At 34.6% G+C, this 27,804-nt stretch overlaps 5 protein-coding genes across 8 annotated transcripts; 3 read left to right on the top strand and 2 right to left on the bottom strand.

Moving 5' to 3' along the window:
- The first annotated feature begins 673 nt into the window (after positions 1 to 673).
- LOC113231717 (inositol polyphosphate 1-phosphatase) lies at positions 674 to 7,754 on the top strand. Its single transcript, XM_026466199.1, has 4 exons — positions 674 to 1,118; positions 1,961 to 2,105; positions 3,564 to 3,760; positions 7,451 to 7,754. Exons 1-4 carry the CDS (start codon positions 674 to 676, stop codon positions 7,681 to 7,683), a joined length of 1,020 nt encoding a protein of 339 aa, XP_026321984.1. The 3' UTR covers positions 7,684 to 7,754.
- A 302-nt stretch (positions 7,755 to 8,056) lies between these two features.
- LOC113231718 (RNA-binding motif protein, X-linked 2) lies at positions 8,057 to 9,954 on the bottom strand. Its single transcript, XM_026466200.1, has 5 exons — positions 9,824 to 9,954; positions 9,592 to 9,744; positions 8,860 to 8,989; positions 8,373 to 8,546; positions 8,057 to 8,173 (listed from the first exon to the last, which is right to left on the bottom strand). The coding sequence occupies exons 1-5, from the start codon at positions 9,835 to 9,837 to the stop codon at positions 8,057 to 8,059; spliced, it is 588 nt and encodes a 195-aa protein (XP_026321985.1). The 5' UTR covers positions 9,838 to 9,954.
- Positions 9,955 to 16,553: 6,599 nt separating this feature from the next.
- LOC113232037 (protein GVQW3-like) lies at positions 16,554 to 17,204 on the top strand. Its single transcript, XM_026466662.1, has one exon. It carries the CDS (start codon positions 16,554 to 16,556, stop codon positions 17,202 to 17,204), a length of 651 nt encoding a protein of 216 aa, XP_026322447.1.
- A 1,167-nt stretch (positions 17,205 to 18,371) lies between these two features.
- Positions 18,372 to 20,695, top strand: LOC113231945 (transcription initiation factor TFIID subunit 13). Of its 4 annotated transcripts, none has more exons than XM_026466499.1 (5): positions 18,372 to 18,532; positions 18,607 to 18,785; positions 18,910 to 19,067; positions 19,325 to 19,375; positions 20,562 to 20,667. In XM_026466499.1, the coding sequence occupies exons 1-4, from the start codon at positions 18,491 to 18,493 to the stop codon at positions 19,336 to 19,338; spliced, it is 393 nt and encodes a 130-aa protein (XP_026322284.1). In that variant the 5' UTR covers positions 18,372 to 18,490; the 3' UTR covers positions 19,339 to 19,375; positions 20,562 to 20,667. The 4 variants fall into 4 exon arrangements, with proteins under 4 accessions (XP_026322284.1, XP_026322285.1, XP_026322286.1 ...); XM_026466500.1 differs by having other exon boundaries at positions 19,325 to 19,379; positions 20,562 to 20,657; XM_026466501.1 differs by having other exon boundaries at positions 19,328 to 19,375; positions 20,562 to 20,651.
- Positions 20,696 to 21,957: 1,262 nt separating this feature from the next.
- LOC113231682 lies at positions 21,958 to 27,510 on the bottom strand. The gene is made up of 3 exons (XM_026466142.1): positions 26,924 to 27,510; positions 24,474 to 24,661; positions 21,958 to 23,714 (listed from the first exon to the last, which is right to left on the bottom strand). The coding sequence occupies exons 1-3, from the start codon at positions 26,983 to 26,985 to the stop codon at positions 23,599 to 23,601; spliced, it is 366 nt and encodes a 121-aa protein (XP_026321927.1). The 5' UTR covers positions 26,986 to 27,510; the 3' UTR covers positions 21,958 to 23,598.
- Positions 27,511 to 27,804: the final 294 nt, after the last annotated feature.

The raw sequence follows: 27,804 nt of genomic DNA, 5'->3' as shown, positions 1-27,804 counted from the left end.
ACCTATTGCAATAAAACGGCAATTTCATACTTTAACCCCTAATATTACCATTATTTTCAGCGAAGAATTTTACTAGGAAAGAAGACTTGGCTTTGTCCTCAGAAAATACATAACAGACTTGGCTGTATAGACTGTCTCCTTTGCCTTTACCTATAGAGGGACAATTTTTTTTTTAAATTTATTAAGACTTTGGCAAAGCCATCAGCCTAAACATGAAGTTTAATTATGTTTCTGTAAATATGGGCGCCACAAAGAGGATAGGCAATTTGAGGCGGCGTGCTTGGATTGACTCGGGATTCCTCAAAACAGGCCGATACGGGTATTCTAGTTCGAGATTCGTATAATTTCGTGTTTTAATCTTCGATTAAAGCACAAAAGCACTATCCTATTCCACTTTAAACTAGATTTCACAAAATAATTGAAAGTCAAAATAAAAACGAAAGTTTTCCCTCCAAAAGGTCCAGAGCGCATCCATAGAGGGACAAACTGACAAAAAAAATTAATTATACGCTCTGGACTGAATTAAACTTCATGTTTAGGCTAATGGCTTTGCCAAAGCCTTAATAAATAAAAAAAAATCTTGACAGTGACTTTGACGTTTAAAAAATTCCTAATCAATTTTTCGTTTTTCATTTGCATAATTTTTGTGTCCTGTGGAATTGTGGATTAAAGAATGGAAGAAGTACTAAAAGCTCTTATATATGCATCCGAGCGCGCGGCTAACATAGCGAGATCTTGTTGCAACGATTCCGCGAGTGAATCATTGCTTGTAGCCGAAAAAGGCGAAGGCGAGGCGAATGCTCGGTTTGACAAGGATTTTAAGACTATTGCTGATGTCCTTGCTCAAGAATCTGCTAGGAACGAAGTAGCGTTTAAATGCCCAAACCTCGCGAAGCATTTTCGAGGCGAAGAGTGCGCAGAAATAAATGGAGTGAGCATTAAACTACAAGAAAATGTTGACAAGACTGCAGAGCTGTTGAGTTCTCTTGTGCCACAAATATCAGCTGTACGAATGGCTGAGGCAGCTCATAATGCTATAAACATTACAATCGAAGAGTTACCTATAGATTTACCTGAAATAAACCCGGCTGAATTGGGGGTTTGGATTGATCCTATAGGTAAATGTAGTAGTATTAATTTTAACTTGAAATTAACTTTTATATACCTACTAACCTATAGTTAGTCTGAGTGAACTATGTCACCTGTCTGGGAAGGCCTATCCGCACATTTCAGTGCCATGACATGCCATTTAGAATTGTATTATAGTCATTCTAAAGCAATCACTCAATAAATCGAATATGTAACACTTTCACATATATTTCGGAGTTTTCAACTTGATATCTCATCACTTTTTCCAACAATATTCATTTGAATAGCATCGTAAAATCTTATTTGAAAAACGCTAGTTCAAAAGTGAGGTTATTTTTCATCTATACTTCTATGACTTGTCTATGGTTGCATAGTGCTGTATGAAAAAAACATTCAATTCATTCAATTAAAGTTTTTGTAATCAATTGGTAAATCGAAAATTTCAATCGCAATCAAACAAGTATCTAAGATTTGAAGGATTTAAAATTATGATTTTAGAAATTTCAAATATATGCTTTTATAGGTTATGTATTTTTACTATTCATGCAAGGAAAACTGCTAGTACGACTCAATTAAACAAATCGATTCATTCAATCATTAATCAATTTTTAGTTCGCATTACAATTGGTCTATAGTCAGGTCAATGACGTGTTTGTTTACTTTTTGTTTAAAATGTATTGAAACAAAGTATAATATATATATTTTTTTTATAACATCAAGTGACGAGATGAACAAGTTGTGCACCTGGTGGAAAGTGACACGCCTATCCATGTATCCTACCCTATTACATTGTTATGTGTCAAAACATTGCACAGTTTATTAGTATTCACTTTAAATAATTTTCTTTATTATAACAATCTCACACCTTTAGATGCTACAGCTGAGTTCATAGCTGGTGTTCGAGGTGAAGCAGAAAGTGAGCGAGGGCTTCCATGTGTCACTGTGTTAATTGGAGCATACAGCAGGGCCACAGGAGAACCTGTTGTCGGAGTTATTAATCAGCCTTTTTATAATAAGTAAGCATAACAGTTTTAATCTTAACATTACAAATGGTGCAATAGGATTATTAGACATATTGTCAAAAAAAATAAACACATGAAACCATCAAGTGTTCACAAGTTGAAATTTCGTTATACTCATATATACAAGTAACAATGTATATCAGGGTTACTTGTAAAATACTAACAATCTTGCAGGACTATATGACTAAAATCAAAACAATAACTATTGTTCCACTATTTTTAATAATTCATCGCATTAGGCTTTCTTACAAAAATAATAAATTTGAAATAGATGGCACTAAGTGGTCATAACTCTGTGCAATCGCAGGAGCAAAGGCGAAGATCATCAGGAAGGACACTTGCACATTTGGACTTAGTACCAGATACAGACCTAAAAAGGTATAAATAGTACAACAAAAACTTAAAAATTTATTGTTGGTAAAATTATGTTTTGTATAATGTTGTATAAAGAGGTCAAGGAACCTTGCGGAGTGGAAAAGGCTACACCGACAAGAGTCTGGCTCTTAAATAAGATGATGATAATGTTGTGGGAAAAAAGTTATTGTTTATGATGTTATTAAGATAGACCTGCAACATTATTAGTATTTTACAAATAACCCTGTATGTAACATCATAACTTCTTCATCAAGAGTTGGTTCCATAACAAGCTGCTGGAAGATATTATTCTGCAGTCTCTGTGAATGCCTTCAAAAACACTATGAAAAATTGAATAGATGCTAAAAAAAGTGAACTAAACTTAAAACAAAGAATGCCACCTCCCATTTTCAGTATTAAATGCTCTAAGTCTAAAAAATGTTTGATTGCTCAAAAACTATAATGCAATTTTGAAACTGGTAGACTAAATCCATATCCATGTCCTTGTTGAAAATTTTACTTTGTAAAACTGGGGAAACTTTTTCTTCAATGATAACAATAATTTTGTATACTAGCCGTTTAAAAGTTATAATGCACAGTGGGTCGAATTGTGTATCTAGGAGTGTATATCTGGAGATCCCAACTATTCTAGAAGTGATGTACTTATATAGACGTAAATGCAGGGATCGTCTCAACACTCATCCGAATCCTTTCACTAAAGTACTGGTAGATGATGGTAACATTAGAGACTGAAATGACAGCATGTGTTCAATGACTAGGAGAGGTTCAAGTAGTGGCTTCCTCGCTCTCAAACATTACTCATACAATTTAATTATACTCTGGTGACTGATTGTAGATAAATAATAATGAAAAAATAATAAAATATAAAATAAAAATTTCAACACTACTGTGATGTAGTAGACATCAGCAAAAGCTGCTTGTCTACAATGAAATAAATGATATATTTAAAAATAAAATAAATGTGTAAAAAAGGTGGTGTGTGCAGAAAATATTGTTGTGCCATTGTGTTTCACATCATACCTTGTTGAGAAACTTCATAAAATATATTATGTATAAATAGATTTTGTTTCTTTGCAGTGGCAGTGGCCGAATATTATGGGGAGTAAACTACAATGGCACACAGAAATTCAACATATGTGAAATAGAGACAGGGAACAAGACAATACTTATGAGTGCAGCAGAAAATCCTGTACTAGCTGATAAATTTAAAGCAAATGGATGGTTAGTGAAATCTGTGCCTGGTGCTGGACATAAGCTGATGAAAGTTGCTTTAGGTACACTGACCCATTGCATATCTTATATGAATGTTAGGCAAATTTATTTTATCTAAGATTCACAATCTGTATATACATCTTGTATGAATATTGTATAGATCAGTCATACTCAACCTGTGCCCAGTCAAGTTTTTATTAGAGGCCCGTAACACTATCTTTATGAAGGTACTTTTTAAAATGATGAGATTCCAAGTTTTTAAAATTTTAAGCGAGATGCGTGAGAACGTTCATCGGTCATTGCGAATGGTCGTATAGAATACTTAACTTCCACCATCCCCAGTTCATTCACACGCTTGCCCATTCCTGGCCATGCGAAAGCATCGTAATCGTAGTTTTTTATTTTTTATTGAAAATTTCTAGCATATGGGTAAACAGAAACGAAACGTAAAGTAACGAAAATAACGAAACGGAACATAAGGGCATGGGCACAGTTGAGAAATTAAACTCAATTTAATAAAAAAATAACCGATTCTATTCTTTCCTTTTCACTCCACGACGTGGCGAGGAAATAATCATTGATAGTATAGTCCACATAATGTAAGACATAAAAACAAATAATAATATTTAGTGAGTCTTTATTCGCAATATAGGCTGATTTAACATAATTTAATTTTTTTTCTAGGCATAGTAGAAAAGTTGTCAAGGTTTTTATTTTCAGCCTATAATTTTGTTGTCTCAGCCTTCTTTTGTTTATGTCAAAATCAGAATATTTTTTTAGCTTTTTGTTTTCCAGCTCTAGTTGAGTATATGCAGGATTTCAATTTAAATTTATTATCTCTTGTAGGCTTACATTATTTTTACTTCTTTTTTCGTACCTCCATTTCTGTCTTTGTATCTCTTGATCTTTCTTTCCTCTGATTCCAGAGTAAGTAAATTTTAAGCATTTGTGTTATGGAAATCGAAAACTACGACAGTGCGATAAACACGCAGTCCCGAGACAACATAGAAAAGTTAGTTTTTTTCTGCATTAACTCGGCCGGGGATCGTACCCGGGGGCTCAGACATGGGAAACCATAAAAACCGATGTGCAAGCCACTCGACTACGGAGGTCGCAGATTATATAGCATTTGAACAGTAACAAATAAGTAAATAATTTTGTATGGTTAGAAGTTATCACTCACTATCAATATGTTCACAGCCTTTTCCGTATCGTTGCGTAACGAAACGTTACTAAACCGACAATAAAAAACCAAGAAAATGTAACTTAGCCCTGTGAATAATTGCTCGCAAATGTGATCAAATGAAGCCTTACTACGTAATTTTAAGTGTACTTCATAAAAACAAAGAAATATTTAAATAATTTGATAGGTTTCTTACCGTAATTACTGAAATTTCGTAACGAAACCGAAATTAAATGTACCTGAAATTGAGGAGCGATGAAAATCACAGCTGACGTTTTAAAATAGGCATACGTCTATGATACATTCGTTGATAGAACAACTATGCCTACATTAAAATTGATTATTATTTGTTTTTAATGAATCTGTAACGTTCTATTTGCGTAACGAAACAAAATGTTACAAAACGGAAAAAAAGACTTACAGTAATTTAAAATGATTTTTTTAAACATTGTTTTAAAATGTAATTATTTATTAAAATTCTAATAAGTATATTAATATTACAGTCATAATATGTCAACTTCATGAATTTCTCTGCTAACCGGCGGCTGTAACTTAGAGGATGGAAAAAAAAGGGCTGTAACGATCCGTTGAATTCGACACCCGAGCGGTGTGACATTTAAAATTTCATAGAAAGTAAAATTGTTAAAATTTTAATTGTTCAAAAAACTATTAGAATTTATTAAAATTGTAGAGTAACTTAAGAGGGAGCAGAGGAAAAATTCCTAATCTTCGATTTGATTTTAGAGGGGTATATCCACTTTAAAGTTAAAAATAAAATATTGTATGAGTAACTACACGATATATTCAAGCATAGACATTAATCAGAAACATAAAACAATACAGTTTCCTCGATAGATAAAAATCACGAAATGACCTCTAATTTTCAATTTTTTTCGATTTATCCTCGAAATGCTACAGGTTATTAGGACAAAAATTAGATAATTAATTATATTTATGCATGATCGACAACTGTCACTACGGATTTGGTACTTTTAATGCGCAAAATTCAACATCTCCTGTCGCATGTCACGCGAACTTCAGGCATATATTTGTTTCACAAATTTGGGCGGAGCCAACGTCAAAACTTTTTTGGCATCAGAGCTCTTAATGGTTTGTGATATAAAAATACCAGCAATATATAATTTTAACGGTATAAAATAATATTATTGTATTTAATTATACTTTTAACCACGAAAAAGGTTAGTGACAAAAATTACCTGCAAATGTAGGTACATTTTAGACGAATATGACCCATATAGAAAAAGAAACTATAACACAATTAGCTACATTGAGATTTGATTATGCAAGGTTATTCAATGAATTTATCGAGTTTAAGAACAATACGAAAATAAGCAACTTTTAAAGAACGAAGAGAAGGAAACGAATACGCCGAATAGCCGGAATTTTGGAAATAAGTAAGACGACTGTAAAGAAAACTGATTTGAGTAAAATAATAAACAGCTTGTATCAATACCAAATATCACTTTTATTATATAGAGAGTAAATATAGTGGCCGCCAGCGGCGGGATGCGGGCGGCACAGGACCGGGAGGCTTATGTCCCGCAGTGGATGTGTAAACAGATGATGAGTAAATGTAAAACCTCACCAAGTTTATAAAATGACCATCACTCAAAAATGTTGCGGCCCATGTATGGGTGCCGTGTAACATAGCAAACGTGTATGGGGCCCGAAAGAAAAAAGGTTGAGTATAACTGGTATAGACTGAGTTATACCTCAACATGCGCATTGCCTAAATAATTCTCAGCACAAAAGCTCAAAATTTATTTAGGTACGAATAATCCAAAAAGTCCATATTTTGTTCTCCTAATATATGCCTTTTTAATAATAACAATAATAATAAAAATTCAAAACCTAGTAAACAGTATAATATACAGAGTTATTTTTAAAAACATAACTTTACATAAAATAAACTTTCAATTTTTTCTTGTAATATCTGAAACTTTTTAGACCCGCATTTTGACAGTAACTTGTTAGCAAGCCTCCCGCGTGCTTCCTGTTGCTACTGCACAGAGTTATCATCGTTTAGACAGAGCTATTTAAAATAAATATTTTTATTTTTGTACGAAAGTAAAATATCATGATTAAAATTCAGAGAAAAAAAGTGGTTGTTCATGATGTTAGTAATATATTCCTAAGAGATTGTTAGTATTTTACAAATAACCCTGTATAGTAAATAGTTTATAATATTTTAATTGACATTAGATTTGTATAAAATTGATTATATGTATACATTTTGATATTGTATAGAGCGAATGGAAGGAAAATTTGGGGTAAGGTCAGCAGAGGTGTTATTTTAGTACAGTATAAATTCACAACTAATCTGTTATTGTAAGGTCACGTGTCATCAATCTCAATAACTTAATTTTTAAAGAAGAAAATGAACTCTTAGGTTCATATTAAATAAATATATAGAATATATAGAAGAATGGCATAAGTGGAGTTACGTACGCAACTCCACTTATGCCATTCTTTCATAAGGTATGTGATATATCATATTCATTAAATTTGTTTCTTCTGTCAGTTGCAATGGTACATATTTTGTTCTCAGGAGAAGCTGCAGCCTACATAGTATCAAAAGGAACAACATTTCGTTGGGACACCTGCGCTCCGCACGCCATTCTATGTGCAAAAGGTGGAGATATACTCTCCTACACTACTTACGTACCTGTAACATACAATGACCCAATGAACATTGACACACAACAATATGCCAATGTGGAAGGCATCATAGCTTATACAAAGCCAGAAGTCTTAGATGAAATTAAAAACATTTTAATTTGAAATGTTTATAATTTGTTATTTATTTATTGGAATTAACCTTAGCCTGTATCTGTACCTGAAATATTAAATGTCGATCTCATAAAAGCATTTATATTTTCTATGGAATCGTTTATTATTGAAATTTAATCAAATGTTTCTTGTATTTATCGTGTTTCCTGTGATATTTCGTAATTTAATTATCTTAGTGTAATTTTCTAATCAGCAAGTTTCTATGTTGTTGTTACAATATTAAATTCATATTTTAAGTGTTACTGTGTGTTTTGTTGTATTGTGTCATCATTATATTTGTTATAATTTATTAAGATGTATTATTTTGTGGAAGTGAAATAAAGATACTTACTTTAAAGTTATAATATTACTTTAATGTCTAAAGTTAACCATGACTAGAACTAGAACAACTGGAACTTCTGTCTCTTTTCTTTTTCTTCTTCTTTTTATTTTTCTTTTCTTTTTTCTCTTTTTTCCTTTTTTTCTCCTTATTTTCTTTCTCCTGTAAATTAACACAAAAAATAAATTAATCATATCTGCAAAATATTATAATGAAAATTATGACTTTTTTATATTATTTTAAATTCATTATATAAACCAAAGAAGCAATTTATAACTTATTGAGCTCTATAGAAAAAGTAATAAAAAAGCTTCGCAAATAATGAGTGTAGAGAATTGTTTTACAAGAAGGTACTAGCTACCTGTTTGACTTCACACTTTACTTCAGTTTTGACCTCAGTTCTGGTCACTACTGGTGCAGAAGGTGCACACCCTTCATTTCTGACTGCGGCTGTCAATTCATCCACCTTAGTCATGTCTGCGTTTGGCGCTTTATACTGCTCACAGTGATCTACTCTCATTGTTCGACCCAGGATCTGGAATTGATTATTAGAATATATTATTATAACAAAAGACTAGAGGTTTATCTACACTAAATATTATAATGAATAATTTCTAATTTGTAGTTAAATATTACAAACAATTGTTGTTTTAAAAAATTTGCCATATGTACACATTTGACGACGACTCATTCGTTCAATCTCTTGATATCATAAAAAAGAAAAATGTTACTACAACATGAAATGTAGTTATTTACCACAAACATTGGAATCATCAGAATAATTTTATTAAGTTAAAATCATTGAGTTGTTAAAATCATAAATTATAAAATTAACGAAATATGCTCACTTTTATGCCATTAAGGTTGTCTACAGCAAGAATAGTAGATCTCTGGTCTTCATAACAAATAAAAGCAAATCCTCTTGATTTACCTGTTGCTTTGTCTCTCACCAAGTTGATGTTCACTATTTCACCATATCTAGAATGAAATGCTCGTAAAACTTGAGGATATATAAATGGGTAAAGAGTCATTAAGTCTATTGTACATTCTTACCAAACACCATATTTATATTTTAGGGTATGTGATGTCACATCCACTAACATTTTGTTGACTATCACAAATTATATTAATATAAATATTCTGGCTATTTCGAGCAAATTGCTGATTCAAATAAATATTTGAGATTGATTTGTTTCACTCACAATATATTTGCATCACAAATTATGTGCGAATGCTTAAGCTTTGAAATTAAAATGTTTTAATGATCTTCAATCCTTTTTATTCTGAAAATTGTTAACCCTAGATTCGAACAAATGACAATGTTCAGACAGACAGTGAAAAAACCAAATATATCCAGGCAGAAGGTAACCCGACCTTCGTGTCTCCTACCCAGCAACTGGGACGCATAGGAGTGGATACAGCGCAGCAATTCATATGTTACACTTGATTACTAGAGATTAGTATGTACTGGACACAGTAATAAGACATTATTAAATAAGTAGCCCGTGAAATGAAGTTGATGTTAACGTAAATAAAATAATAAATATTAATACAATTGAGAGTAAGATTTAGGTACTTACTGTGAAAATACGCAAATAATGTCTCCTTCCGTGAGATCATACGGCAGTCCACCAATGAATAACCAAGCGCTGTCCTTGTATTGATCATGCCAAGAGCTTTTAGAATTACCACTAAGTTCACGTTCGCTTAGCTTCAAAACATTCTTAACATTTCTAAAATTAAATAATTATAGAGATAATTATGAGAGCATAAAGGTTACTCAGTCACCTCCAAAAATTAACAATTACTTACGTCATAGGATTCATTTTGATTGTGTAATATTACCCAGCTACTTGTCCTGAAATAAAAGTATATATCACTATAATAAAGTTTTTATTTTCAAATGTTAATTAATTATTCTATGATGCGGATGCTGATATATTCTTTTTTATTTTATGGCTCCGGCTACTTTGATATTTTAAGCCACCAAGAAGTTTTTTGTTTTGTTTTTAGAGCTCTGAATACTTTGATTTCTTGAGCCAACTTATTGCACCAGGGTTGCCAGGGTGAAATCAGAAAAGTCTATTTGTTGTATTCCAGAACTCTACTCATTGCTCATTGGCGCGTCTGGTGCACCTCTGACGACGATAGTTCGCCGGCGAAGTATGAGCAAAGTCGACCGAAGCGACTGCGATGTAAACCCTAGGGCGACACGGTCGCCTCTGGTAAGCGACTGTCAACCGAGCAAGGTCGCAGCGCTCCACCGAAATATGCGTGCCGCAGCACTCCCTAGAGAGTTACCAACTTATAGAGAATTTCCCAAGCTGCGGGGAATTTGTGCGGATTGAAATAATGTGGGATTTTTACATTTTACCATTTATTAACCTACCCACAGTTGACACATCGATGGTTTGATGGTTGTTGATAAAATACCTCAATTACGATGAACATTATAGATGTATTTTTTGCAACATCGTATATCACTCGTTTATATAGAAACACCATACAAGTGTGAGAAGTGTTCCCACGATTTATTTATTTATTTATTTAAAATGTAAGTCACAACAATACACGTTCCATTAGGTAAGTACTTATTGCTATGACACCCCGCAGGGGTATTGTACTTAGTTGCTACGTTTTGGCTTACATTATTTATTATTCGCACATTACAAAATATAATAAAAAATTATTTATTTATTTAAAAATTATATAATTTAGATTAACATAACATGTTAATTATCCATCATCAGCCTTCGTCAAATACATAAAATAACATAACAACATAATTTAACCAAAAACTACGCAAGTTTGTCAATATAAAATTCATTTAAGTTATAATAGCACTTGTCAATTAATAATACTTTAAGTTTTTTAGTGAATTTTTGTAATTTGTCTCACATCTTAGGTATTTGGGTTGCAATATAATACGGACTATTCTGATAGATGCTTATTAATGTATGTACTTTGCAGAAGGCTTAATATATTCTTATATCTAGACGGTCTTCCAGAAGTGGGTACAACACTAATGAATAGTTCACTATTTTTTTCTAATAAATTTAGCCATTTCAAATATGTATATAAAAGGTAGGGTTAATATTTGTAATTTAACCGTAATTTAACCATGCAAACCCATCCTCGTAACCGGCTGATAAAGCGGGTTTTAAATTTGTGACATATTTTAATTCGTGTAAAGCGTAGGTGAATTGGGACATTTTCATCATAATTTTTTGTACATGTGATTTCCAATCAATATGTGAGTCAATTTCTATTCCTAGGAAGCTACTTGTAGTAACTTTCTCTAAATTTTTACCGTTTACACATTGACTTACAATTATAAAGTCAATGCGTTTACACATAAATTTAATCCTAAGTCTGACTTTTGTCGTGGTCTAAATTTTGATATAACAACGCAATGCTATATGCGTTGCGATTCGTGAAGATGTGGCAAAAGACAATGACCGATAAAAAATAAATTAATAAATATCGCTAATTTTATTATAAAACTTGTTTTTTTTTTTCAACACAATTATGTAAGGAATTTTTGGTTAAAAAGAACTTGTGACAGTTCATGGTCACAACTTCAGACGACTCGTTTCCACTGAACAGCCTCAACTCTCACTGGCGCAGAGTCCAAGCGTCGTATAACATTTTCATCTCATTTTCCCATTGTTAAGGTACAAATGTGTGTTTTGCAAATATGAGATCGAGCGTCGACGCTTGGTAGCATTCGAGCGGCTAAGCGCGTCGACGCCCGTCGCCGCGCATCTTTTGGGCGCCGCCGTGAGCACAGAACACTATACTCACAAGGAGGCCGTGAGGCGTCAGACGCCGTCCACACTGTGATCCAGGCGCACTAATGCGAGTGTCGTCGCGCGTCGCCAGTGCGTGTAGTTGAAAATCAGGACGCGACGCGACGCTTCGACCTACCGCATCGATTCGAAAACCTTTATAGGTCGTCACATTATGAGTTGTGATAGGATTTGTCAATTTTCTTCCTCGCAACTTATAGTCTTTTTATGCCATTTTCGTAAACTTTCGCGATTTTCGTCCCTACCCGCGACTGTTATTAATTTATTTTAAAAATAGTTACACATTATTTTCATATGATTCTAGTGTTAATCGATAGGTATTTAAATGCTTGTCATCTTTATATATGTTTTGTTTCTTAATAAAGTGAATATACAAAGTGGTTACGAGTTAAAGCGTAAAATACTATGAAAATTTCTCAGAAGTGTTCAGTGTACTCAGAAATTAACAAATAAAGTCGTCGTATTACAATCATAATTGTAGTCTAAACAAAAGCTACTTAAGTGCTCTTATCGCCGCCCGTAATGTAAACAATAAAAAAGGTACCAACCCTAGATTTAGTTATATAATATATATTATATATATATATACTAAATCTATGGTACCAACTGATTACAAAAGTGACAAGTATCAAATGTCACGATCGCCGACGATCAAGTATCCATCCTTTATGGATGAAGTCGATTAACGGCGAGTTGACTGCGTCGCCTGTCAGTCAAGCGAAGTAGTCTGTCTGCCGATTCGGCCGACGACGACCCGGTGTAAATGAGCTCTTATGTGAAATGGATTTATTGTAGAAAAGCATTAGAAAAGTAATATTATTATATTAGAAGTATTTTATTGAGATTTAAGTCGTCTCACGTCACACGTCCCACATTCAGTTGAATTGTATCCAATTCTTTTAATTTTGATTTTATAACATTCATAAATGGTTTATTACGAGAATTTAGTGTAAATAAGTATGTTCATCGATAAAACAAGTACATAAAAAGTTTAAATTACTAAGAAACCAAGGATTTCATAAATTTTCAATTCAAAAAGAAAAGGAAATACAAATCTGGCTATAGTATGGGGCTCTTTTAAATTTGATAAATTATAAATTTATTTGCAATAGGTGTGGTCAGAAATGTAATATACATAATTATTTAAAATACACCTATTTTTATACATTTTTGTTTTAATATTTAATAAGTCAATATTTTTCCGAGAAATCGAAGTGACTTAGTGAAATTCGGCGATATATGCTTACAACATTATTATTTTAAAAAATAGCTTGAGGACAACTGTTTTCAGGACGTTTCGGAGTAACTCGATATTGCATTTTATTTGGGAATTCGTGCGAAAATACACACATCAAAAGTGTCTAGGGATCAAGTGAATATTTTTGAAATAAAAATTATTTAAGCAATACCAAATCCAGTCTTCCAGGACGACTTCTTACTTTAATGCTTATGTTTTATTTAACCGCTTACCCCTATATTTAATAAAAATCAACTAAAATTGATGTTTTTGCAAATTGTGGGAAAAAACTCAAATTGACGGCGTCAATTAGATGACAAAAAAATGGCGAAAATGATGATTTTGCTCATTTTTATTGTAAAGATAAGAAAATTAATAATCTGTATTTCCACCATTAACACGAATCACACAATTACAGCGATTTGGCATGCTTAATTAAGATGAGTTCATCAAAATCACTTTGAGGAATGACCGCCCATGTGTTTTGTAACAAGTCAAAATTTTGTTGTAGAGTATGTACGGTATGCATACTCGGCACAGCTCTTCTTTGAAGCATATCCCATGCGTGCTCAATTGGATTGAGGTCTGGCGATTGAGCAGGCCACGGCAGAACGTTGATACGAGCTTCGGCAAGAATGCGTGTTACCGACTCTAGCCGTGTGTGGACGTGCGTTGTCATGCATTAGTTGAAATGAATCACCCAACTGGCCTCGCAAAGGGATGATAACATCTGAAACAATCCTCTCTGGGTAAACTTGAGCATTGAGGTTAGCCCTGATCCAAATGAGATCGGTTCTTCCGCCGATCCAAATACCGGCCCATATCATTATTGTTCCCCCACCATATGGATGAACTTCCTGACAATATCTCAAACGTTCATGACGTCCAGATGTTCTCCAAACTCGAGTACGTCTTGTATCCAGTCTCATACCGAAGCGGGATTCATCCGAAAAGCACACATAGCGCCAGTCTTCTTCCTCCCAGTTTCTGTGTTCGCGAGCCCATCGTAAACGGGTCCTGCGATTGCAGGGTGCAATAGGTGGAACTCTGAGCGGCCTTCGGGATCGCAGACCCACTTCACGTAAACGATTTCGGATTGTTTGATCGCTTATTAGCAAGCTGAGGAGCTGTGGAGCCTCGTAACCAACATCATGGCGGTCATGGTACGATTCCGTCGAGCAGTATTTTGGATATACCGGTCCTGTCTGCGAGTCGTGATGCGAGATCGTCCTCCATGTCGCTCGGCCACGCTGCCCGTCATGCGATAGCGCGTCCAGAGGCGACTTATGACGCTCTGTATAGTGTTAAGAGTGAAAGCCACAGCACGTTGCCTGGAACCAGCTTCCAACATTCCGACGGCTCGCATCATCACTTCTCGGGTTAAATGATGTCGTCTCTCCATAATAATGTAAATTGTTTCGGTTCCGATGCAGATATTGTAATGATTTTGTCAAAACGCTATAACTCATTTTTATACAAAACCACATTGACAATCGATTGTCTTCTTATTATCGAATTTTAAACAATATTCCTTATTTAAATGTTAAAACTCACTAAAAAGTATCAATAGCGATACAAAAAAGTTAATATAATTAACCCTAATTGCAGCAATACTCTTAAACGTACTTGATCCCTAGACACTTTTGATGTGTGTAGTACTTCAAATAAATGTTTTGTCATATTATAATTATAATGTTCCAATTATAATTGTAAGTCAATGGTTCCAATAAAATTTATGTATTTTTTTTTAAACTCAATTATGCTAATAATTGTTTCTTTATTGTTTCGTTGATCGCATTCAACTGTCGTCTTCGTTAGCTGTCAAATTTGGCCAATATACTGGAACCAAAGCCGTTAAATCTCTATTAAAAAATAAAATGGATTTAATAACGATGGGCGATTGTTGAAAAACAACAACAATTGAATTGTTCGAATGATTCACGTAGCCTTCGAGAGGTTTTTCGTCTTTCGAATATTCTTTTAAATTCGAATGAATTTTCGAGATTCGAATGATTTTTTCAAATTTTAATTCGAATGAGTAATCGGTGTTTGAATGATTCAATCGAATTTTCATTGGAATGATTATTCGAAGAGCCTTTCCTTTACCTAATTATTGCGGTGTTCCAACAAATTCATAATTTTTTGTCTTATAAAACTTATAAATCTACTATTTTTATTAACATAAATCATACTTTAGTTTGTTTTTATGCAAAAATTGAGTTAGTTAAATCGATTTCTTGAAGCGTAATGTAATGAGGTAGGTGGGTACCTACCTACTGTACCTATATAGTTATGGGTTTATCCTTGTGGGTACAAACTACAAAGAGTGTTAAAACTGTTTTTTTTTTCTCCTTTTGTCTTATGGATCGGTTAAGCACTCCAATTTTTTTTTCTGCCAAAAATCGTCAAATGTCTTCTCGATCTTCATAGTTTTCACAATAAATAGGCTTCATAGTGTACTGTTGTGTAGTTCTACTATCGCCGTATTCTTATTATTATTTCACCTTAGAAGTGGTCATTGTGAGAACCGAAAATGAAATCTGTTCTCATGACAAGACTTCTATGGTGAAATGATAATAAAAATAAATATAGGTAAGTCTCAGAACTACACAATAGTACACTATGAAGCCTTTTTTATTGTGAAAACTGTAAAGATCGAGTAGATATTTGACGATTTGCAGGATTGTTGGCAGATATCACAGATCATAACAGAGTGCTTTTCCGACCCTTAACTGTGTACCTATGAAATAAAAAGTGACGGGGATGTGTGAATGTGACTTACCTAAGTGAAAATGTCTAAAAAACAGTCGACTGTATGGGAAAATTTCACGAAAAGTACGGATAAAAAACAGTCATCTGTAATATTTGCACAAAAACTTTGAAGTATTTTGGAAATACAAGCAACCTTCGAGACCTTTTAAAAAGAAAAGACGATGAAGTCGCAGTGGAGACTACCAGACCTTCAACTAGCGATTCAAATGCATCTTCTTCTGAGTCTAAGGTCAGGAAGACTATTCAGTTAAGTCTGGCGTCAGTAGAGAAATTACCTGAGAGTAAAATCAACAAAATCAACATTCCCTTGGTAAAGATGGATGCAGGCGATTTTCAGCCACTATCAATAGTTGAAGATGAAGGTTTTTTTGAGCTTTGTGAGAGAGTTGCAGACTATGTACCATGTACCGTCCAGAAAACAATTATCTACAAAATTACTGCCTCAACTTTACGACTTTTACCTAAAACAGGTAAAAACGCTTCTCGATGCGGTGCTTTACATAGCATTGACCACAGATATTTGGACGGCTGATACAAATGTGGCTTACGAGGGGAGGTCCAAAAGTCCGCGGAATGGAGGGGGCGGGAGCCCGCTAATTACGCTTGCTTGATGTGGTACTAATCAGATGCTCATTAAGGGTATATATATCAAGCTTCACCCTTTTAACTTCATTAGTTTACGAGATATCGCCCTACAAACAAGTAAAGAAAGAAAACTGCAAATATGGAGCAAATCGAGTTTCGTGCTGTCATCAAATTCCTTACCAAGCAAGGAAAACCTCCTCAAACCATTATGAATGAGACTGTTTATGGGGATCAGTGCCCTGGTAAAACAATGATTTACAAGTGGCACGGTCTTTTCAAACATGGCAGAAAATCAATTGAAGACGATCCTCGCCCAGGACGGCCAGTTGAGGCCACCACATCAGACAATGTTGAAAAAATCGAAAAATTTATATTGGAAGATGCCCGTCTGAAGAAGAAACAGCTGTCTGCATTAGTAGGAGTATCAGACACTACCATTTTGAGGATCCTACACGATCATCTTGGCATGACGAAAGTCAGTGCAAGATGGGTGCCGAGAATGCTCACGCCGCCTCAAAAGCAACTAAGAATCGATGCATCAAAGCACTTCTTGGAGCTGTGTGGCGCAGAACTTACCCCAATTTTGGAGGAAATTGTTACTGGAGATGAAACTTGGGTTCATCACTTTGAGTCCGAGTCCAAACAGGAGTTAATGCAATGGCATAAAAAGGGTACACCACCCCCTAAGAAGTTTAAGGTGTCGGAATCGGCTGAAAAATTATGGCTACGGTTTTTTGGGATTGTGAAGGAATTTTATTGGTTGACTACAAAGAAAAGGGGGTCAATATAACGGGAGAATATTACGCAAGAACATTAGAGAGACTGAAGGAAGCTGTCAAAGAAAAAAGGCGGGGAAAATGGACAAAGGGTGTGTTGCTTTTGCAAGACGACGCACCGGTTCACAAGAGCAATGTTGCGATGGCTGCTCTACACAAGTGTGGCTTTCAATCGCTGACCCACCCACCTTACAGCCCGGACCTAGCCCCCAGCGATTATTATTTGTTCCCAAATTTGAAAAAAGAATTACGTGGGAAAAAATTTCGCGACGATGAAGAGGTTAAGGCAGCAATTTTAGCTCATTTTGAGAGCAAAGAGAAAAAATATTTTTTCGATGGCATAGAAAAGCTAATTTCGAGATCTAAAAAATGTATTGAGCTCAAAGGTAATTATATTGAAAAGGAAAAATAGCCTTATTGTTTTATATTATTTACAACCCCTCCATTCTGCGGACTTTTGGACCTCCCCTCGTATGTTTGTGTGACCGCTCATTTTGTACAGGATAATGTAATGTACAATATAGCCTTAAAGACACTGGAGCTCACTAAGGACCACACAGCCGAAAATATCGCCGCAGTGTTGAAAAGCATTTATGACGAATTTAATATATTTGATAAAATTTCAGTTTTGGCTCTGCTTTGGCGCAAACATAAAAAAGGTGGGCAACTGCTTAATAAACACCATCATCCCTGCGTTGCTCACACCTAAAGGGTCGTATTCTAGAATTCTACTCAATGCTCAAGTCAGGATTTGAGTACGGTTTAAAGCACTCGAAATCATACTCAAGTCCCTGCTATCAGGGTCGTATTTCCAGTGCTTGAAATCATACTCAGATCCTGACTTGAGCATTGAGTAGAGTTCTGGAATACGACCCTAATTCTTACAGTCAATTAATCTATCAAGAAATTCGAAAATGTTGCACAAATTTTGACTAAGTGTCGAGACTTGGTGGCGCATTTTAAAAGAAGCACGAAATCCGCTGAAATATTAAGAAATGTCCAAAAACAGATGAACCTGAAGGTCAAACAAGATGTGGCAATTTCTAATGGAATACTTCGAATGGACCCTTTTCACAATCGAATTATTCGATTGGGCAGCATTCGAATTATTCATTCGAATGAATCATTCGTATTCCCATCTCTAACATTTAAGTATTTGGGATGGGAAAAAAAATTGTAGGAAATGGAATAATTCGTTCAATAGCTGTTTTTATTTTGTTGTAAATTCGTATCGTATACAAATTTACCTGAAACCTAAATACAGATTTCACTTAGAAACTAATAACTAAATTATGTTAATATGGCTACTCCAACTCCAGATACACCGGAAAACTATGATCAGGTAAGAAGTCGCTCTTTTCACCCATTATAAAATTTTTTTGGATAGTTTAATTTAAACTTTGGACGACTTTATAGTTCGAGGACGACGAGTCAGAGCAGCAGCTCGGAGCCACAGCCTCCGGTCGAAAGAGACTATTCAGTAAAGAGCTTCGTTGCATGATGTATGGCTTTGGAGACGATCAAAACCCATATACTGAAAGTGTAGACTTTTTAGAAGATCTGGTTATAGAATTTATAACAGAAACTACTCACAAGTAAGTTTGTCGTAGACATCTTTGAAGATGATTAGCACGTTGAAAATCCATATACATCATTTATGTTCTTGAATAAAGGGTACAAATAAATAAATGTTTTGTGTATTTGCAATTTTATCTTTAGAGCAATGGAAGTGGGAAGAACAGGAAGAGTACAAGTAGAAGATATAATATTTTTAGTTCGTAAGGATCCTAGGAAATATGCCCGTGTCAAAGATTTGCTCACTATGAATGAGGAACTAAAGAAAGCTAGAAAGGCTTTTGATGAAGTCAAATATGTTGGTATGTATAGTTTTATGTTTGAAATTTGTTTTAAAAGTTGAATTTTGATTATACAATGTACGTGAGGTAACTTCTGTTAAATTTGGAAAGTTGCAAAGTGCATAATTTAAACAGCACTTCTTCAGTATGAAAAAGTGCAATTGTATATGCCATGATGAAATCACTGCCATGCAGCTTGTACTAATGTTTAATTACGTGTTACAAAAACCATATGAAACGATTTGTTTTGACTTACTAGTGTTTTTGTATAATTATAGAAGATCAACAATAATAAGGTGGACATCGGTCACCATGCTTCTAAGACTGATGCAAGTAACTGAATTTAATTATGACACTGATTTGTGTGTGTTTGTACTAATGTGGTCTCACTAATTCACTCGTTTGTCAGACTGACTAACCAAAACAAAGGGAAAAAAATACTATTTAGCGTCACATTGCATTTTGTAGTTTGTATACTATTTTTTTATTATTAAACTATGATGTTCGCAATGTAATATAAATATTGATACAAAATACCATTTTTTGCTTTTTAACTTAAATGTATCCTTTTTAACCTACCTATAATAAAAGTTCCATGTTTGAAAGATGACGTTAGGTGCAGTGGCAGATTTGCAGTCTTGGCCGCCCTAGGCCCCAGGCCATGTAGTCAGTACTAGCCACTCCTTTCTCAGCACTCATATACCACTAGGAGACATACCTATATTTTATAAATAAAATGGTCGAAGGTGATTTAGGAAGATTATTGTTTTACAATATGGTGCACTGTGGCCCGCCATAATGTGCGAGAGCCTTTAAAATGTTTAGGGCCTTAGGACAAATCTGCCACTGACAAGGTAATCTCTTTACTTTGAAACATGGAGCCTATAACATACATAAAAAGAGGATATATTTAAGTTAATAAGCAAAAAATGGTATTTGGACTTACAACAACTTACGTGGGAGGTATCAATATAATAACTTAGATTATAATTAAAGTGCTAACACATAAATACTCACTCTATTTTATAAAACACTAAATGTTCACATGATATGAATTTAACTTAGATTGTATGATATTTTGGTACTAACACATACATTATACATATAAGAAGTATACAGTTTATATATTTAGTAGAAAAGTAAGGCAAATTGGTTTTATTTTACACAAAGTATGCTATGGAATGGAATGAAATTACTTCACCATTGTCTACTTGTTAAGTCTCTTATTTTCATGAATTGATAAATTGTTTTTGGTTCCGTTGCTCAAGCCAGGCTGTAGCGCAATCGATTTTTTGTTATGTGTTTGGTAACAGCACAATAGTAAAAATCGCATGACGTTAAGCTACAACAACGGCGCCTTAAATCATTCAAATTAATTAATTAAGTTCTTTTGCATCAACTATATAATGACAATGAGCCGTTATTATCCGTTTCTGTACCGTGTGTCTCAATTTAGTGCTTGTTATAATTATACTAGGGCTTTTTCACATATTAATGTCGAAACTTCTTTTTCAGAATGAATGACTATGAAAATAAATGGCTATGAAAGGTTTTTTAAACCAAAATATCCTCTTTACTACATCAAAAGCATTCCGCTAGTAAGTTTTGAATAAAATAATGATTGATTACTTTTGTGATTTTCTTCTAAAATGATGTGATACAACTGAAGTTGTAAATAAATTTTAAAACATTTCTTGTTTTTTATTTTATGGGAAAGCTTTTAAACAATTACTATACCAAAGGCAAAGTTCAATCATCAAAGGAATTTCTCAACATTATCAATAAAGTATTTAAAAGAGAAATATTTTTTAGAATTTAAAATATTTACTACAGGGCCTGCAAGGCCTTGGTATATTGTTTTACATAATGCATCACTGTATAAAATAAAGAATATTTCGTTTGTATAATAGGAATTCTCAAGATAATACAAATGAAGTGGTTGGAAATAATTTATTTGTGCACTAAAACAACTCACAACAGATTACATAAGATTAAACATACACACAGTGCTTCAACTTCCTCAAGGTCTCTCGGCAATCATCGGATTTCCGAATGCACACGAATATTATATTCCCATGCCTATTTAATTATTAGATTTAAAATGCATAATAATTTGCATTTTGAACAACATACTTTATTGTTACTGTACCGTGTGAACTATATAGAGCTGTAAAACTATTTCCCTAGTTTTAAAAACATGTACTCCTGTTAATGAGCAAGTTAACAAAAATATAAAGTAAATAAACTGTGCTTCTTTTATATAACAAAAAATGTTTTTTTTTTCGATTATTAATAATTTCAATTCAGTCCGTATCAGGGGGTCTACTCTCGATCTCCGTCCGAAACAATTACTGCCAAATAAGCAATACTTGACCAAATGAAAAGACGCGTGTTGCGAATGAAGCTTCATAGTTGATATATGTCTTTTAATTTTGTCGAATATTACTTATTTGACAGTAATTGTTTCAGACGGAGATCGAGAGTAGACCCCCTGAACACATTTCTGCCGTTTGCTAACAAAAGCGTTTTTGTTAAGTGAAAAAATATTTTTTTTGAAATATAAAAACCATAACCCCGTTTTCAGAAAATTGAAATTGTTTACTGATATTTCAGCTATGCATCGTTAGGGTAAGTTCCGATAAATCGAACACGTTAACTAATTTTAACTGTAATGTGTGTAAAACTATTTTTCCGGGTTTAAGTCGCGTCTATTTGTTTTTTCAAACAGGCCGCGGTCACGGTTGACTGAGATGTCGCGTATATTTGCTTGAAAAAACAAATATACGCGATTTAAATCCGGAAAAATAGTTTCATTTCCTATGTGTAACAATCGCGAAAACCAAGAACTCGATAATTTTAACTGTTTTTAAAAGAGAATTTTGTGCTCTATTTTTTGCTATTTGAAACGGTTATTAGACCATTTGTCACTTAGCCGCGTTTTAGTTAGTGGACGGCAGATTTATTCATCTGACATAGCAAGAAATAAAAAATGTAATAGCAACTCTATATACTTCCAAGTCATCTGAAAGCGTTCGGTCTGTACCAAATGCAAAGGGCAACTAAATAAAACCCGACGACAGCCGAAACACGAATTTGGCCGAGAGACATTGAGAAAATAGAAGCACTGTACACTAAATAAAGTAATACGAAAAAACAAGAATAGAAGAAAGCATGAAATGCCAAAGGCAAGAAAATAAAAAGAGGCACAAGTAAATGTGGTTTATGTTCAAGAGCACATCCAGCTCACTGGACATTGGACCAGTCTTATCATAAGTGGCATAGAGTTGAAATTAAATTATAAATATGTAGCTTAATGTGCTCTTGTACCTTTGAAATATAATTAAGGGTAAAACTAATGAATTACATACAGATAGGTTTTTGAAAGACCAATATATTCTACATATTTAAAAGGTTCGTGATAAATCTACGTGACATACAACATCAGTGATTCTTAATAAATATTAAATAATTTGTAAATAAATATCTTAATGTCACATTTGAGGCGACTAGACCTGGTGTTCAAAAAACAGCCAAAAGTCTACCTTTGGTTTATAACTTCACAACAGATTAAACAACATTGTTGATTATATAAATTACCTTATATACCTTATTATAAATAGGCCATTTATGGCAGTGTCAGTAGAGTGTAAATAAGTTATGTGTTAGGTTAATATATTTATAAAGGTCTAACGTGTTTCTAGGTACATTCTAAAGCTCAACAGCTGTTGCTGAATATCTTGATTATCTATTTGATTAATTCTTAAAGTTTAGAAACATGCATACATTTACTAAGCTACGTGTGATGGAATGACAAAGAATAAAAAGTGGCATTGGCAGTTGGCTTTTGAGTGCCATTTTTCAAATAAAGCTTTGAATAAATTTTCACAACTATGGTAACTGCAATTGAGACCATAGACAAATTATAAATAGTTCTGGAATTTAATTATTTTTCCTTTATTTTGGCCTGCAAGCAGGAAGACATTGCTTGAGCGTTATTTGACACATATTTGGCATAAGTGCTGTTATGCAATAAAACTAAGGCAAACCGATAAGCAATATTATGATAAATAGAACAAATGCACAGATAATTAATTATGCTTTTGCTATATACGACACACGTAATCTCACTAAAGGTTTCGTTTATAAATTTCACTAACAATACACGTTGTAAATAATTCTTATAAAACATTTATTATTACCGTCATAACAGCCAATACTAAGGCAAGTAAACCTGTTTATTACTAGTCATACATCATAAGTCGAACACTACAAGTGGAGATATTTTTATCTATCAAACTTATACTCAACTCGAATCGATTTTGGACATGTTTCCATTTTCAAGTATGTTTTCATGTTGAGTTTGTAGTACAAAATTACCATTTGTTTTTTTAAGTAGGTCGATTACTATCCGCTCATTCTGCCTTTAAAAATAACTTATTCCTTTTACTTGAAAGTGGAAATATGCGTTTTGATCATTAGAGACGCCTCTTATTTTTTGTTTAATCTTGCTGTTACGTTTTTTGTTATTAATAGGCAACGTTTAGGGTTTCGATTAGTCGGTTGGTGGGTCCATGGCCGCTACGATGGCTTTCATGACAGCGGCGGCAGCCAGCGCCGCATGCGGTTGCCACTCCTTGCCGCGAGTGCCGTCGCGGTAGTCCGAAATACCTGGACATTAATTTAGCGTAAGTAACGATCGGTGGTCGCAAATGCACAATGCTCTCGTTGAATTTAGTCGATTACGGTGTGGGAACGTATGGTACTATATACTTACATGACACACTTTAACAAAGTTAGATAGATGACTACAAGTTCGGTTCTTAAAGTTGTTAGCTGATAAGAAAGTACGTAGAGAGTATAAAAGAACGGATTGTTATATTAAATTTGTACGATAACTCCTGTTGAAGAAAAATGTTTGCTTTCTCAAATGTTGTAAGAATATTCAAGTCATGAATATAAGGTACCTAATAAATTATAATTATCCAACAAGATAACCAGTGGTGGGCAACTATGAAAGAGGACGTAGGATTATTTAACTTCAACATTATTTAACGGTGTTCAGTTACACTTAAAACTAACACTAACACTTTAGTGTAAAGTCTGTCAAAAATGAAATAAAAAAAAAATTGTTAGATACAATGTAGGCAAATATTGAAAACTGTAATTGGGTAACTGAATCAGTTATGCCAATATGATCGTAATATTAAGCACCTGGTATACTTTTCTGAAGTTTGACAGAACCATAACTCTATTTGTAAAAATGTCATTGTAAGGATAAATTAATTTAAAAAAATGCATCCAGCTTCGGTCCGGATACCAAGGCAGACAATGCAAAAAAAATGTGTAACTAAAATGAGGCACTACAGGATCAATTTGAATCAGTTTTTATTTAGAGTGACAGTTGCCAGGAGAAACGAGAAGACGAACCTCTGATGGAGATGAAGCAGTCTTTCCTGTTCCCGACGACGCTGTCGAGCACGGCGTCGAGCTCGCAGTCGTAGGCCAGCGCACGCGCGTGCGCAGCGAAGGCGGCGCGCGCCTCGCCCGACCCCGCCACGCTGCGCCCGCCCGCTACGGGCGCGCACGCCACGCGCAGCCCGCCGCTCTTGTTATCACTGCGGATTTTTTAAATTTTTTTTATAGTATCAAGTGACGGCACGAACAAGTCGTTGGCCTGGTGGTAAGCTACATGCCTGTTCGTAACAGTGGCACTGCCACTCAGAGCTTCAAATCGCAAAGATCTGAGGAACACTGCCACTGTGCCCGTCACCCCGAGACGTAAGTTGACAAATAACTTTAACATTGTATGTAATACTTTTGATCCTGATCTGTTTAATACGAGTGTGATTTCGGCAATGAGAGTACTTAGTGAGCACTTCTTTGACTCTTAGTGAGACTTACAACTTCTGTGGTTTTTCTTCTTTTTTTTATGTATAAGTTAGGTGAATTGTGCACCCGGATTCCTTATTATATTTTTACTTGCGTGGATCTTTAATTGGCTCTCAGTTGTTATTAATATTATTTAATTTAGTTTGAAGCTGTTGATCTTCCTTCAAATAAAAGAAGTCCCATGTGCTTGTAATTTCAACAGCATCCTTACCCTTCTAAATCGGAACGCAGTAATGGGTCACATTACTGCTTGGCGGCAGAAATAGGTAAAGTACTTCTCTGGACGAACTCTTTCAGAAGGAGCTCTTCTGCGGATGCATCGTCCTCAGATTAAAGACGCGGACTTCGCTTGAGTTTCGTAACGCTTCAGTCCGAGATTCATGCACGAAACATTTAGTACGAATACCCATCTCGGTCTCTATCGACGCGGCCAGCATCGGTTATACATTATGAAATTATTAAAAACTAAGGGAACGGAGCTTAAATATTAAAATTTGAGACTAGCAACGCAAAAGTGGTATAAAAAGCGGTTAAATAATACTAAAGTACATAATTATTTTATATTTTGATGCTGTTTTCAGGTATATAAACATTAATTGATTAAATATGTTTTATACATAAAAATAGTATACAAATTCAAATTAATACAATAAATGCGAAAGTTACTTTCTCTGTTACGTTTTCATGCCTAAACCGATGAACCAAATTTGATGAATTTTGGTATAAGATAGATGGGACTTAGGAAAAGGACATTACTTTTTGTCCCAAAAATAAATCTTAAAGGGGCGTGAAATAGGGGATGAAAGTTTGTGTGCAGAACCAATCGTTTCCCTAATGGTAGTACAAATAAATAGGCTACTCAAAGTACTTATTCTACGGAGATGAAGTCGTGGGCACCAGCTAGTTTAAAATAATTATGTACTTTAGTATCATTTATAGTAACATTGTAGAAAAAAAATGAATGTGGATTACATCACTTTTGCGCTAGTAATTTGATTTGGGAGAGGCAGGAGGCTAAACAAAAGAGCACAATTAAAAAATAATGACATCAAGTAAAAAATAAAACACAATGTGACAAAAATGTTTAGATAATATTTAAATAAGAGATACGAAAGTTAGCAAAGGAATGTTTTGACAAGAGACCTCTTGCCAATGTCAATGTCACTTTGAGACTGAGAACAGTTCGACCATTTGTGGGACATTTCTGGCAGATTTCATTTTTATTCATTTTCATTGCGACAGAACATGTGGCAGAGTTTGGCAGATTTAGGAATATTCGGCAAGTTCTTTATTATTATTATATATTTATCTATTTATATTTTTAGGAACAAACTGAAAACTTGTTATTTTCTGCTAAATTGAACAAACATCTGAAGCGAAATACAGGACAATGTTATAAGTGTAACCTATATCAACTTTATAACCCCTGCTGCTATAGGCTGTACTCAATTAGCTTTTTTGATGCTTTGATTATGAATCACAAGTATTGACAGGACTCTATAATGCACGTCGTCAAAAACTCAACTGCCTCCGTGGCCGAACGGTTACCATACCGGACTGCCACGCAGAGGTCCCCGGGTTCGATTCCCGGGCCGGGAGAAATATTTGTATGGCCTACATTTATTTCTCTCGTGAGTTTGGGTGTAATTTGTGGTTGTCTATGTGTGTGTCCATGGCACCCGCGACACAGGGTTTCCCTAGTGCGGGGCTATGTTGAGTGTGTGCGTTATTATTATTATTATTATTATTATTATTAATATTAAAAACACTGGGTCACAAAATACACGGGATGTCGCCATCCTTCTTTCGTACTTAAAGATTATTTTATTATGCTCAAAGTGCATTGTGTGCGTGCAGTGTGTGGTTGTGTATGTACTATGCAATGTATTGCGTGCGTGTGCGTGCTCGTATAACCTGGTATACAGGTCATAGCCAAACATAGCTTGACAAGATCTATGTAATTGTCGTTCATATGCAGCAAATCTTACATCTGATCTCCGTGCGGCGAGGGATGCGAGACTTCGATGTAGGCTCCGTTACCGACGTCCATGCACAGCTTGTCCGTGGCGCCCTCCGGCGGCTCCCACCGCCCAGGCACGCCGCGGAGCCGCTCTAGACCTGCAAATGTTATAATTACATTATTGATTGCGCCAAAATCTAATCGTTTAGGGTAGGATTAATGGGTGGCGTCTAAGAGATCACAGCACGAGTGTGGAATGCAATTACAACAAATAAATAAAATTGAAATGAAAGTCGTTAGCAACTCTATCACCAATGCGAGCAACTCAGTCGGGCGAGAGTGCAAGTCAGCGAAGACTAGCGTTTACTGAGAAGAAACAGACTTCCGATAACAATTAGTCCAGACTGTGTTATGTTACTGTAGGTACAGCCCTGTGCACCGGTGACAGTCGTTAGAGATCCCGGAGCCTCTGAACATGCACAGACGAAGCCCACTGGGGGGTATTCGTGGGTAAAAATTCCACACAACTCGACATTTCCCTCCAGTTACGCCGGGTAACTTTGGAAGATTTCCCTCCAGTTACGCCGGGTAACTTTGGAAGATTTACCCCCGTCGACAAAACGGTGTAGCCGTGTACTAGTAAGATACTACTTTAGATCACTCACAGACACAACCGTAGACTAGTACGTATAAAAATTGAAGTTAGAATACATCTATGAATATATTAATGTACTTCCTCTTGATGTTCATCGTAAGTAGTTTGTCAAGTCTGATTTAAATGGTACCTACTTGTTGCACGCGGCATAGGTCATGACTTATGTAAAATAAGGTATACCTATACATACAGCCGGTAGATTGTATATTGTGGCAAATCCTCAAACAATGTCTACATGTCTTGAATCTTTTAGT

Source organism: Hyposmocoma kahamanoa, unplaced genomic scaffold, assembly GCF_003589595.1.
Source record: "Hyposmocoma kahamanoa isolate Upper Pololo Valley unplaced genomic scaffold, ASM358959v1 66, whole genome shotgun sequence".
Taxonomy (NCBI): domain Eukaryota; kingdom Metazoa; phylum Arthropoda; class Insecta; order Lepidoptera; family Cosmopterigidae; genus Hyposmocoma; species Hyposmocoma kahamanoa.
Note: the sequence above shows the minus strand (reverse complement) of the source record. Positions and strands in the feature narration are given on the sequence as shown.